Genomic DNA, 13,420 nt, shown 5'->3' with positions numbered 1-13,420 from the left:
TTGGTGATTTTTAGATACAAGATACATATTTCTTTGTTTGTTTTTTTAACATAATACATAAAAGGAGAATACAAATTAGGATAAAAAATATATTAAATTATATATATAAAAAAAAAATTATAGCGATTTCTGTGGATTTGGACTTCCGGGGTCCTGACATACAAATGTTTGTTCTGGCCTATGAACAAAACAGAGGGGTATATATAAAAAAAAGGTACCTGGTCGGGATTGTACATGCTTTGGGAAAAGGGTTTGTGGTTTCTCTGTCCTGTTCTGGCCGTAAGGAAACCATTCCAGCTGCCATAGGTGAAAAATGTGATACCATTTGTAAGGTTTCCTAAGAAAAGGCTCAGTCTTTTTGTAAATATTTAGTGGGATTTTTTTTTTCTATTAATATATATATATATAATATATATTTATATATATTTAATTTTTTACATTTTTTTTTTTATAATATACCAAAAACTTAAGAGTATAGATAGAAAAAAAACATATCCAATAGCTTCAGGACCGCAAAAAAAAAAAAAAAAAAAAAAAAAAAAAAGTTTAAACGTCTTGGTAGTACTCAGAGCCTAGCTCCATAGAGTGGAGCATGGGTTTCTGGTCCAGAGAAGACACCTTGCTGAGCATCTCGGCAGACAAGGAGTAGCTATTCCCTGACTTTTCTTCAAACCAACCGTCCAGAGGTCTCTTGGCATCGAAATTAGAGATGGACGGTCCATTCACGGCTATGGTCAAGAGGTCGCTCAACTGGTCTAAAGTCAGCCTTGAGCGGTTGTTTTTGCGCAGCCTTTGGAGAGCGTTGCGCCCTTTTTCGCAGCAGGCCGTAGACGTGGGAAGGACTTTTAGGATCTGTACTATCTTGTTTAAGAGCAGGAATCTCTGTTTGTACTTACAGATATGGTCTATTAAATTGAAACCGTTTTTGGTACAGTAGTCAGCCTTTAGCTCTCGCCATTCCATCAATAGGCCGCTTCTAGTGTCAGCACCATCCCTGCAGTCCGAAAGAAATGACTGAATGCCACTCAGGTGTTCGTATATTTGCAGCATTTCCTCCTCTCCATAGCCTATGAGTTCCTCTGTCCTCTGGGGCCACATAGACAAATCGAAAACTTGGCAAGCTTTTACAAATATTCGGCTTCGGGAATCAAACCGTTGGGCCAGGGTGAGTTGGGTTTTCTGACAAATCTTCTCACGGATGGACTGAAACTTTGCTTCGGCCACACGTAAATTCTTCAACGAGATCCCATTGAAACTTTCCCTGAAGTTTTCTTCGAACTCCTGAAGATATTCCCCAGGAGAATCTGTCAAGCGGCTGACTTCTTGAATGGCTTCTTCTATTTTCTCATCCACCTGGGACACCAAGAGGTACTCGCCCTGGAAGACGTAGGCCAAGCGGGACAATACCGCGATTACATCCAAAAGGAAATATATAAGCTTAATTGACTGATAATCCATGAGAAACTGAAGGAGGGCTAATGCAATGGCGGAGGCGCCGGCTCGTTGTGTTTGAACGCTGACGTCTTTCAAATGGGCCACCACTTCCAGGTAGTCCTTAATCAGAGCATTCAGCACGTTCTGCTCCCCTATTATCCATTTCACTGCCCGTATATCACCTAGGAATTCTGTTTCCTCGCAAAGGGTTGTAGCAGTAAGTCGAAGTTCACACATCAGACGGGGAGAGTACCGGTAGAAACTAAGTAGCTGCTTCAGGTTATTTTCTAATTCTTCTAAACAAGGGAGTTCTTTTCCACTAATTGCATCCAAAATTTCTAAGTGGGGCCTGTGTACCATAAATGGTAAACACAGTAGCCAAGGCAAGGTTTTCCTGATTGTCGTATACATATTTGCTCGTAATCCAGCCGTTATGTTGGCTCCATCAACTCCTAACCCTACGGTTGGCCTCTCATCCTGCAGTCGGATACCAAGAGCTGAGAAAGCCCTGTCAATGCCTTGGAGATAACTCTCAGTGGTTGGCAAACCCAGCTCTTGAAAAGAGAGAAACTCTGTGGCAGGTGGGCCATCGTTACTGGTGTACTGGACGTAGACTGCCACCGTATCGACAAGAAGCTCTTCACTTTGCCCATCTAAGATAATGCTTAGGAATGGAGATTGTCGAATGCGCTCTACTAAGTCTTCTCTAAGTGCTCTGGCGATGTGATGAATCAAAATCTGACAATCGCCTTCGTTCATGTACTGGTCAACTACGCGGAGTTCACACTTTCTCAGTAGTTCTGCTAGAGGTCGGAAGTCATAATAAGGCCTACCTTCCATAGCCAAGTGGTATGCGGTGTTGAAAAGGAGAGTCATGTTCCTGCACATTTCCTCTGTCTTTTCGGGGTGCATCCTGAGCATGTAGAGCTGCAAACATTTTTTGTGGAGGTTACTTTGGCTGTGGAGCTTTATAGTGTGAATCTTAAACTGTTTGGAACCGATGATGAAAGCTGAAGTCCTTGAGGACTGCACTGTGTACTGCCTACAAACGTGACACCACATCTCATTCAACGTAGACGAGTATCTCAAGAACCAGAACTTTTTTAACCATTCTTGCTTGAAGCGACGGATCCGTCTACCGGTAGATGCAGACATCTTAGAAGGCTCGTCGGTAGATGCCAGTATCTCATTGGAGACCAACTCGTCTGCAGAGTCTACTTCCTGATCGTCGTCTTCCATTATTGTGGGTGCGATGGACATGTTTTCTGGAGCTGGGAGACAAAAGTCAACAGATCAAAACAAAAAAAAAGAAAAAAATCACTTGGACATTAAAAAGAAATAAATTAGATGGGTAGTAAAGAGATTATTATGCACCATGTGACCCTGTAAGACTAAAAACTTTTGTTTTATAAAAAAAAATTGGCTCCAAGAACCCCATAAATTTAAAAAAATACATACCAAGACTAGCTAGTTTTTGTTCTGTAAATTGGTTGTGTCAAGGATAGCTAACTAATCTACCATGAGAACAGACAATACTAAACATAAACTGTCGGCAAGTGCCAATTCCATACCTGAGATATCGGAAAACTCTGGAACCTCAATTTTCTGAGGAAACAACTGAGGAACTTCAGGGACTTTTCCAGATCTTAGCCTTTCCACCTCGGCCTGAAGCTCACGGATTTTCTTCTTTAACCTGATACAGTTTGGGCAGAAAGAAGTGGTGGGGATTTCATCAGTATCATCAAGGGCAGCGAACTCATCAGGACTTTCTACTTTGATAGATGAGCGGTCTTCTAGATCATCTTCTGGTAGGTTGGTATCCCTGTCTAGACCTTGAACTGAAGCATGAGGGACCTTCCACTCCATTGAGATTCTGGTTTGGTTTGGGGCAGAAAACTTTTGGCTTGTTTTACATCTATCTCCGTGGTTCTCATACTGATACTTAGTAACCTTCTTCCCGAGTATAGGACTACTTGTCACCAGGGGATGGTCTTCCATTTTAGCAGACTCTAGAGAAGCCTCCAAGACATCTTTGAAGATTAAGTCAATTTTTTTCTTCTTGGTATGAGGGTGTAGCTCGCCCTCCTCACAGCTTCGCTTGTAGAGGCTCTTCCCTTGCTTAAGGGCAGTTTGTGGAAATGGGCCTTTCACATCTTCTTGGTTTTCCAAGATTCTGTCATTGTTTTCCCTTAACAAACCTCTTTCTCCTGGAAAGGAAAATTAGGTGTGTTATCATATAGCCACATGTTCCCTTATTAAAGCCTTACATTTTTTAAGCTTTCCTCAGTAGAAGATGGCCATTATTCTTTGGTAATACCCATTGTGTCATATTACATTGGTTATCTAAATTAGGATAACCCCTCTGGATTAGGTCTAGGCCTACATTTGGATCAATGGTTACGACCTCCCAACTAGAACATTGGTTACCTAAGTTCTGATAACCCAGCTCAATAGGTCTAGGCCTACATTTGGATCAATGCTTAGGACCTTCCAACTAGAACATTCGTTACCTAAGTTCTGATAACCCCGCTCAAGAGGTCTAGGCCTACATTTGGATCAATGCTTTGGAACTCCCAACTAGAACATTGGTTACCTAGGTTCTGATAACCCCGCTCAATAGGTCTAGGCCTACATTTGGATCAATGCTTTGGAACTCCCAACTAGAACATTGGTTACCTAAGTTCTGATAACCCCGCTCAAGAGGTCTAGGCCTACATTTGGATCAATGCTTTGGAACTCCCAACTAGAACATTGGTTACCTAGGTTCTGATAACCCCGCTCAATAGGTCTAGGCCTACATTTGGATCAATGCTTTGGAACTCCCAACTAGAACATTGGTTACCTAAGTTCTGATAACCCCGCTCAAGAGGTCTAGGCCTACATTTGGATCAATGCTTTGGAACTTCCAACTAGAACATTGGTTACCTAGGTTCTGATAACCCCGCTCAATAGGTCTAGGCCTACATTTGGATCAATGCTTAGGACCTCCCAACTAGAACATTGGTTACCTAAGTTCTGATAACCCCGCTCAATAGGTCTAGGGTTCTGATAACCCCGCTCAATAGGTCTAGGCCTACATTTGGATCAATGCTTTGGATCTCCCAACTAGAAATGGAGTCATGACCAAAAAGCCTGAGATGCTTGAGAACCACAGAACTGTACATTGTAGACAACTGGTACTAACATCTAATAACAACTACTACTATTGGTGCTTTGACATTAACACCTTCCCGTCATGGCCAATTTTTATTTTTATTTTTTTCCTCCTCTTCTTCCGAAAGTAATAAGGCCCAATTTATAACCACATATGTGATTTCTTTTTCTTTCTAGTATTGGTGCTTTTCACCATTTTTTGCCTTTGAATCTAATTGTTCTTTTAATTTGCGCCTTTTTTTCAGTCTATTTTATATGTGCTTGCCTGTTTTGTCTTTTTTTGCTTCCTGCAGAGAGGTACAACACAGCCCCAATTCACCTAACTAGAAAAAGCCATATAAATTTCAGATATATCATCATCACTTTATGATCCAGTCCGTTTTCTTCCCTCCTTAGCAGCTCTCCCAGCCATGGAACTGCAGCACTGAACCGATTAGGCGAAGGGGTCAACTTTATTCAGTTTTCATTATGTTGGAGGGAGCGCTGCTGTGGAGGGAAGCCTTAGAAATGCTGAGGCACGTTCATTTCAGGATAGGTAGGGTTGTTAAAATTCGGTCAACCAACACTAATCATAAAGTGGCAAGTCCGTCTAGGTGGAACAGGAGGTACGGAGATCAGGAAAACAAGTTTTTGCTTTATATCTTAAAGTGGTTGCCCGGTTTTCTGATAAAACTCTGCAGTCCCTCTATGTGACTGCATACTTCTGAATCAGTGCACACGCTGTCAGAATTGACCGGTATTGCCCATGAGAGAGGGCAGTCATAGTGAAATAAAAACAAAATAGTACATCGCCACATTCATCATGATATAATTATTTATACTGCACAATGAATGACATAAGAAACCAAAGTAACCAAAAAAAAAGCCACTGAGAATATAACCAGATTGGCAAATACAAGATGAAATAAATATGCCTAAATTGACGAGGAAAAAAGAAAAAAAGTGATGTAAGAAACTGAAAAATTAAATAAAAAAAATAAATCACTTTGTCCTGAAGGCCAAAACAGGTTATGTACTAAGGGTTTTAACAAAACATCACAGATAAAACAAATACTTCTGTATTAGATCTAGTGTAGAGACTGAGGGGGTGGAGCATGACACAGATACTTTTCTTGGAATTTGTGTTAGACACCGCCCCTGAGGAGCCAGCTCTGTCCGTAATAAGGTGTTTATGCAATATAAGGGCGAATCAATCACATGTAAATGATCTAGGATATTTCTCACTTTAAAATATAACAGGTTAGGTGCTTCTTATTGGGGGGTATTTTTGGAGATTTTTTTCTATTGATAATCATTCCACTGTAAATCGCTACAGTCACACTGTTCCCTCCCTGATATGACTGATAACAGGGAGCAAAAAGAAAAAAAAAAAACACTTGACTGTAATAAAAGTGTACATAAGTCAGACAGGTTATTAACAGGTGCAGTAAACACTTTCAGGCAGCCGGTAAGAGGCTTTGAAAACTAATTATATGAACATATGTTTTCATATTTTATACTATTTTTTTCCAACACAGAATAAAATAAATGAGAAAACCAGGTACACATGGTGCATAACTGTAAAATCATCATAGTTAAAGGGAACCAACCATGCATAATATTACCACCCTTTACATTGTGAGCTAATTCACACAGTAGATGTGATTGGGGGGGTCACCGTCCAGTTATGGTGCTGGTGCATGTCCCTTTAAATTGCACAAGAAACATTTCGGGGGCTCATGGGCACCGCTGTTGCTCCTTTCCTCTTTTGGGACAGTACAACTCCGAAGTACACTATCAGCATACTGTTAGAGGGTGGGAGTAAACTGATGCAAATAGAAAGGACGGGATAAGTAAGGATGGGTGTGGGACAGTCAGTCTAGATTTTGAAATCACTTTAAAGTGGATTTTGACTCAAAATGTTAAATTAACCATTTATTAGCAAAGCAGAAGTTAGAGATATTGAGGACAACATTCCTTTTGGTCACAGACATATCGGTACTTTTCAGTTTTGTTGTGCGAACCATTTTGAAAAAGCGGTGACAGGAAGTGCCGCAAAATTAGTTGTCACTTTTGCACCAGCTTCTCGGATTGGAACTTGTCACTGTATTAATAATAAGTGACGGTTTTAAAGAAAAATATTAGGGCTATACTTCCGGTTTTCGCAATTAGCCCAAATGGCCGCCTAAAACTGGAGAAAACAAATGCCAATTATTTCTGGATTTAAAACTAAATTTTTGCACCTGCTCAAGCCTCTGGTTTACTAAAACTTGGTTACTTTTAAGGTTTGGGTAGAAATCACTGTTTGTCGCCAATCAAAGTGTCATAATTACATTTCACAAGACTATATTAGATTCCCTTTAATGTATGCAGTAAAGTATAAATATTCACAAAGAAGGGAACTCAAGAGACAGCACAAGTGAAAAAAGGTAATGAGTCACGTCTCTTACCTCTGCTGAGGTTGCGAATGATTGTCTCCTGAGACATGCTATGCAGCCTTTTCATGTAATCGTCGCTGTACCAAACCCGCAGCTTCTCTCCGGGATGAATGTCACGACACGCACGGAAATAAATCTTCTCGCTGTGCTGAAATGCCATGAGGTTTTGCTCCCGTTCTTCTCGAGATATCACCACGTATCTGAAGGACAGAAGTGTCATTGCTTCAAATTAGGCAGTAAGAAGGTTACTTGTGCTAAACTTTACTAACTGGAGGATAGATCGTGGGTTATTTGCTTCCACCACTATTTCTTACAAGTTTCACGGTCTCCCTGAGCTATCCTAAAGAGGACCTCTTGCCTCCATGAAATATAAAGAAACCAATATATAAAACCTCTCAATTATATATATATCAGAAAGGGAGACAAAAAAAGACGAAAGTTGGGGCTCTCCACTGTCTCACAATTTTGAAAGATGTGGGAGCCTTCCTGCTCTTGAAATGGGAAATATTTCAGAAGGAATAAAAGAGTACGTTGCGTCGGACCTTGTGGATGGTCTATGCTACAGTCTTACTTCATGCTGGATGTAGCTATGTACGAAGAAAGAAGGGTTCCTGTGTATTTTGAAACAGCAGGTGCCACTGCAGAGGTTAAACCTGTAAGTCTTCTCTTCATTATGGTGGCAACTGTTTTCCTTCTCTTGCAGATTAACTCTTTAAAAAGCAACTATGTTCTTTATTTGTAGACTAACCCTTTAGAAGAAGGGATACAGATATTAACCCCTCCACTGTTCTAGACCCCCCCGGGATGCAAAAAGTCATCTTTTATTCATTAATCATGTATGTTCGTTTAAAGATTGTTACCGAACCACTCAGCACCCAGAATATGTTGTGCAGTTATATGTATATATAATAGGTTCCATGTGAGATGCATGTCCCTAATGTATCAGCAGTGTCCACCCTCCCCCTACCTTTGTAATTCCCACAGTAAACATACGCAGGCTCCGGCCACCTGCTGCTTTTGTAATGCATGTCTGGCCTGACGCTTGTCTATTGGCCGGCCCTCTGTATCTGTGTGATATATATTCTGTGTCCTCTGAGTAAAGTGTTGTCAGACTGGAAATATGTGGAGAAGCAGTGATCTTTTAAATGTGCCCATGCACTCAGAGGAATTCCAGCCAGCGTCATTCATTCAGACTCCAGCCAACGCAGAGCGGACCTCCGAAAACACGGGATGGTACTGAAAGAGGTACCCCAGCTTGGAAGACCCCGTTACACTGGTGGCAGCCAGCGGGATTTGATACCCCTTCTACAGGAGGAAAGGAATGAATGGAAAATAATTACCAGAAGTTAAAGAGGACTACATTAAAAGACCTGGTGGAAGCCCGAGGGTTGATCGCCAGCAACAAAACAAAAGCGGATTTGATAGCAGCCATCATGGAACACGACAATGCAGCGCCCCCCAATGTGAATGTGGAGGAGACCGAATTCCAGAGGGAGGTAAAGAACAGACTGGCGTTCCATGGCCCAAACCCTGCAGTGGAGATCATACGAGAGGTAATGGCTGATGTGCGTACTGATCTGAAGGAAAAGATGGCCGAGCGGACCAGGATAGAGCTAGCCAAGATGGAGATGGCAGAGCGGACCAAAGTGGAGCTGGCCAAGATGGAGATGGCAGAGCGGAGAGAGGAGAGTCAGCGAGCAGGGGGAGCTCTGGCCTTCGATCAGGTACCTTCAACAGTAAGCCACAAAAAGATCCAGTACAATGCCTTCCGACAGTTGGGGGAGGCAGAGGAAGACATTGATGGCTTTCTGCAGGACTTTGAGCGGCAGTGTGCTCTTCATCAAGTAAAGCCGGAGGAACGGGTTCAGATTCTGGCCAGCAAGCTGACAGGCCGGGCAGCGGACGCCTATCGCATGGTACCTGATGAGGACTGTATGGACTATGAGCAGATCAAAGAAGTGATCTTGGCCCTATATGCGCTGACACCAGAGGCCTACCGCCAAAAGTTCCATGGACTTATAAAACGCGTAACCGATACCCACGCTGAACGGGCCTGTAAATTACGGCGGTCACTGCTACAGTGGGTACAAGGGAGCCAAGCAACCACTAAGGAGGACGTCCTCCAGCTCTTCCTGTTAGAACGATTCTTTAATGGACTAAACCCCGAGACACAGGAATGGCTTCGGGACAGGCGGCCAACGACTCTTGAGGAAGCCGCTCGTCTGGCCGATGAACATCATGATGCCAGGAGGCCGCAGTTGTCCGGATCAAAGGTGGTCCCTAGGGGCCCGCCCATGAACCTGGAGGGCCCCAAACCACCGAAGATTGTAGGGGGACCAGCTAGAAACCCGGCCTACAACAGTCCCCCTGGGGCACGATGCCACACCTGTCGTCAGCTGGGCCACCTGCAAAGACAATGCCCCAACCGGACTCAGCATACCCAGTGGCCAAAGGCGGGAACAGCTACCTTCAGCCGGGCTGCTGTACACTGCTACCAAGGTGAAGCTGACCCGGCATTGGTGGCTACGATTAATCAAGGGGTGGAAGAGATGGAGGAAGTGCTGCATGAAGTAGACCCCGTGCAGGCAGCCCGGGCAGATAATCGACAACAGCATCGACAAGTCGTGTGGGTTAATGGGAAACGTATGCAGGGACTAAGAGATTCCGGGGCAACTTTGACCCTTGTGAAGCCTCATCTCGTCCGGGACCAAGAGAAGACGGACCGGACAGTGGCAGTCCGTGTAGCAGGGGGAGCCATACATCGACTACCCACTGCCAGGATTCACCTGAACTGGGGAGTCGGGGATGGCCTTGTTGAGGTCGGCTTGATGGAGGATTTGCCTGCAGACGTCTTGCTGGGAAATGACTTGGGGCCCATGTTGTCTGCATTCTCGGTGGCCCCTCTGGCTGAGACATATCCTGTGACCACCCGGAGACAAGCTCGAGCTGCGGAGGTGGAATCACACTCAGAGGCCCAGGTAAGACATTCCAGCCCTACACGTATTCCCATAGCCAGACACATTTCTTGGGCCACCCCAGATGAATTTAAGAGGGAGTTACTTGAGGATCCTTCATTAGAGGGATATCGTGGGAAGGCACAGGAGGGGAGAGGGGTAATGGAAGGGGAACAGTTTGTATGGAAGCAGGGACTCCTCTACCGGATCACAGAGCAGCACCACACAGGGACGAGCCCCACTATAAAACAACAGCTGGTAATTCCCAAGAAGTATAGGCAGGAGTTACTGCGAATCTCTCATGATATACCCTTGGCCGGGCACTTCGGCGTCAGTCGCACCAGGCATCGTCTGACCCAAAACTTCTTTTGGCCGGGGGTAACATATGAAGTTAGTCAGTGCTGCCAGACCTGTCACAGTTGTCAGCGCATTGGCAAGAGGGGGGATCGATGCAAGGCCAGATTACGCCCCCTCCCCATTGTGGAGGAACCATTTAGCCGAGTAGCGGTCGATCTGATAGGGCCGTTAGCCAAACCCAGTCCGTCCGGGAAAAAGTAGATACTGACAGTGGTAGATTATGCCACACGGTATCCAGAGGCGGTTGCGTTACCTAACATACTGGAAGAGACGGTGGCGGCCGCCCTGCTCCAGGTTTTTTCACGGGTTGGATTTCCCCGGGAGATTATCTCGGACCAGGGTACCCAGTTTACAGCAGAGGTGACCCACCAACTGTGGAAGCTGTGCGGCGTAAAGTCCATTAGAAGCGCCCCATACCACCCGCAAACCAATGGGTTGTGTGAACGCTTTAACGGGACATTAAAACAGCTCATTGGGACTTTTACCAGGACCTACAGGGACTGGGAGAAATTCTTGCCACACCTCCTGTTTGCCTATCGGGAGGTGCCCCAAGAATCCACGGGGTTCTCCCCGTTCGAGCTGGTATACGGGAGACGGGTAAGGGGACCCCTAGACTTAGTGCTGGAACACTGGGAAGGGGAGGGCCTCATAGAAGGGGTACCTATTGTACCCTATGTGCTGGAATTCCGGGACCGCCTACAGGAGCTGACCCAGGTTGTACGTGAGAACCTGCAGGCGACACAGCGGCGCCAGCGCTTATGGTACGATCGGAGGACCAGAGAGCGCACTTTGGAAATAGGACAGAAGGTCCTGGTGTTAGCGCCTACTAAGCAGAATAAGTTTCAAGCTGCATGGCAGGGGCCCTACCAGGTAGTGGGGAAAATAGCCGACACAACCTATAATGTCGCCGATTGTAATGACCCCAGGGTTATCCGCATGTTCCACGTGAATAAGCTGAAGCCCTACCGGGAGCTCCCTGAAGAGATAGTGGCCATCTGTGCACCTGAAGCAGAGGATTTAGCCGGACTTCCCTTGCCGGATGTCTTAGGGGAAAGGACTCAGTCTAAAACATGGGACCAGGTACACTTGGGCGAAGACCTAGGCCCCCGGGAGAGACAGCAGGCGGAGGCGTTGTTGAGGCTGCGACAGAGGATGTTTTCAGAGAGACCGGGGTACACTCGCCTGGCACAACACAAGGTTGAGACCCAGGATCAGACCCCCCTGCGACAAAACCCCTTCCGCGTCCCTGAGTCTGTACGAGAGGGGATGCGACAAGAGATTCAAGAGATGCTGCGTTTAGGGGTCATTGAAGAGTCAGATAGTCCCTGGGGATTCCCCGTAGTGTTAGTGCCCAAGAAGGATGGGACTACACGGTTTTGTGTAGACTATCGTAAGCTCAATGAGAAAACAGTGACGGATGCATATCCCATGCAGCGTGTGGATGAGTTGTTAGACCGGCTGGTGGGGGCAAAGTATTTGACCACCATCGATCTATGCAAAGGCTACTGGCAGATTCCCCTTGGTCCTGACGCTATTCCCAAGTCGGCATTTGTCACCCCGTTCGGCTTATTCCAGTTTCGAGTTATGCCATTCGGGATGAAGAATGCCCCGGCGACCTTCCAAAGGCTGGCTGACCAGGCTTCTGGATGGTCTCCAGGACTATGCTTGTGCCTACCTGGACGATATCGCCATCTACAGTGCGACATAGGAAGAGCATCTAAATCACCTAGAGACAGTATTGGACAGGATCCACCAGGCCGGAATCACCCTGAACCCAAACAAGTGTCACGTGGGCAAAGCAGAGGTTCAGTATTTAGGGCATTGGGTGGGAAGTGAGAAACAGCGACCAGAACCAGCCAAGATTGAGGCCATAGCCAAATGGCCCATACCACGCACTAAAACCCAGGTCATGGCGTTTCTAGGGACAGCGGGATATTACAGGAAATTCGTTCCCAATTACAGCAGCGTAGCCAAGCCCCTCACTGATCTGACCCGTAAGAACCAACCCTGCCAGGTAACCTGGACCTCAGAGTGTGAGGAAGCCTTCCGCCAACTAAAGGACGCCCTCACCAATACCCCTGTATTGGCCGCACCCGATCCAACTAAACGTTTCCTTGTTCACACAGACGCTTCTATGTTTGGATTGGGGGCAGTACTGAGCCAAGTCGGGCCGGACGGCCAAGAACACCCGGTAGCTTACCTGAGTCGGAAACTACTGCCCCGTGAAGTAGGCTATGCGGCCATCGAGAAGGAGTGCCTGGCGGTAGTATGGGCACTCAAGAAGTTGCAACCATATTTGTATGGACGACAGTTTTCCCTCCTAACGGACCATAATCCCCTAGTCTGGCTTAATTGGGTCTCCGGAGACAACGCCAGATTGCTGCGGTGGAGTTTAGCCCTACAACCTCTGGACTTCACCATCCACTACAGACCCGGCAAACAAACCGGTAACGCCGATGGACTAAGTCGACAAACGGAACTTGTACCAACCCCATAAACTTCGGTCATCCCCAAACCGATCCGTTGAGGATCAGACTGTGTATGCCGATCGCGTCGCTGAAAAGGGGGAGCCGTGTTACAGAACCACTCAGCACCCAGAATATGTTGTGCAGTTATATGTATATATAATAGGTTCAAAGTGAGATGCATGTCCCTAATGTATCAGCAGTGTCCGCCCTCCCCCCACCTTTGTAATTCCCACAGTAAACATCCGCAGGCTCCGGCCACCTGCGGCTTTTGTAATGCATGTCTGGCCTGACGCTTGTCTATTGGCCTGCCCTCTGTATCTGTGTGATATATATTCTGTGTCCTGTGAGTAAAGTGTTGTCAGACTGGAAATACGTGGAGAAGCAGTGATCTTTTATATGCGTCCATGCACTCAGAGGAATTCCAGCCAGCGTCATTCATTCAGACTCCAGCCAACGCAGAGCGGACCTCAGAAAACACGGGGTGGTACTGAAAGAGGTACCCCAGCTTGGAAGACCCCGTTACACTGGTGGCAGCCAGCGGGATTTGATACCCCTTCTACAGGAGGAAAGGAATGAATGGAAAATAATTACCAGAAGTTAAAGAGGACTACATTAAAAGACCTGGTGGAAGCCCGAG

The 13,420-nt window shown here is 45.8% G+C and overlaps 1 protein-coding gene across 8 annotated transcripts in view; it reads right to left on the bottom strand.

Annotated features, from left to right (window-relative positions):
* PRDM11 (PR/SET domain 11) overlaps positions 1-13,420 on the bottom strand; it is an 87,996-nt gene that overhangs the window by 8,118 nt on the left and 66,458 nt on the right. For 3 of the 8 annotated variants that reach the window (XM_073578579.1, XM_073578581.1, XM_073578580.1), the window contains 3 exons: positions 7,017-7,204; positions 3,006-3,641; positions 2,268-2,705 (listed from right to left, as the gene is read on the bottom strand). In XM_073578579.1, the coding sequence (XP_073434680.1) occupies positions 2,268-2,705; positions 3,006-3,641; positions 7,017-7,204 (1,262 nt within the window). Of the gene's footprint in view, positions 1-896; positions 2,706-3,005; positions 3,642-7,016; positions 7,205-13,420 lie in introns of all 8 variants that reach the window. The other 5 variants (XM_073578587.1, XM_073578582.1, XM_073578583.1 and 2 more) reach the window with 5 other exon arrangements.

This window comes from Dendrobates tinctorius, unplaced genomic scaffold (genome assembly GCF_039654945.1).
Source record: "Dendrobates tinctorius isolate UK_male_01 unplaced genomic scaffold, ASM3965494v1 ptg000059l, whole genome shotgun sequence".
Taxonomy (NCBI): Eukaryota; Metazoa; Chordata; class Amphibia; order Anura; family Dendrobatidae; genus Dendrobates; species Dendrobates tinctorius.
Note: the sequence above shows the minus strand (reverse complement) of the source record. Positions and strands in the feature narration are given on the sequence as shown.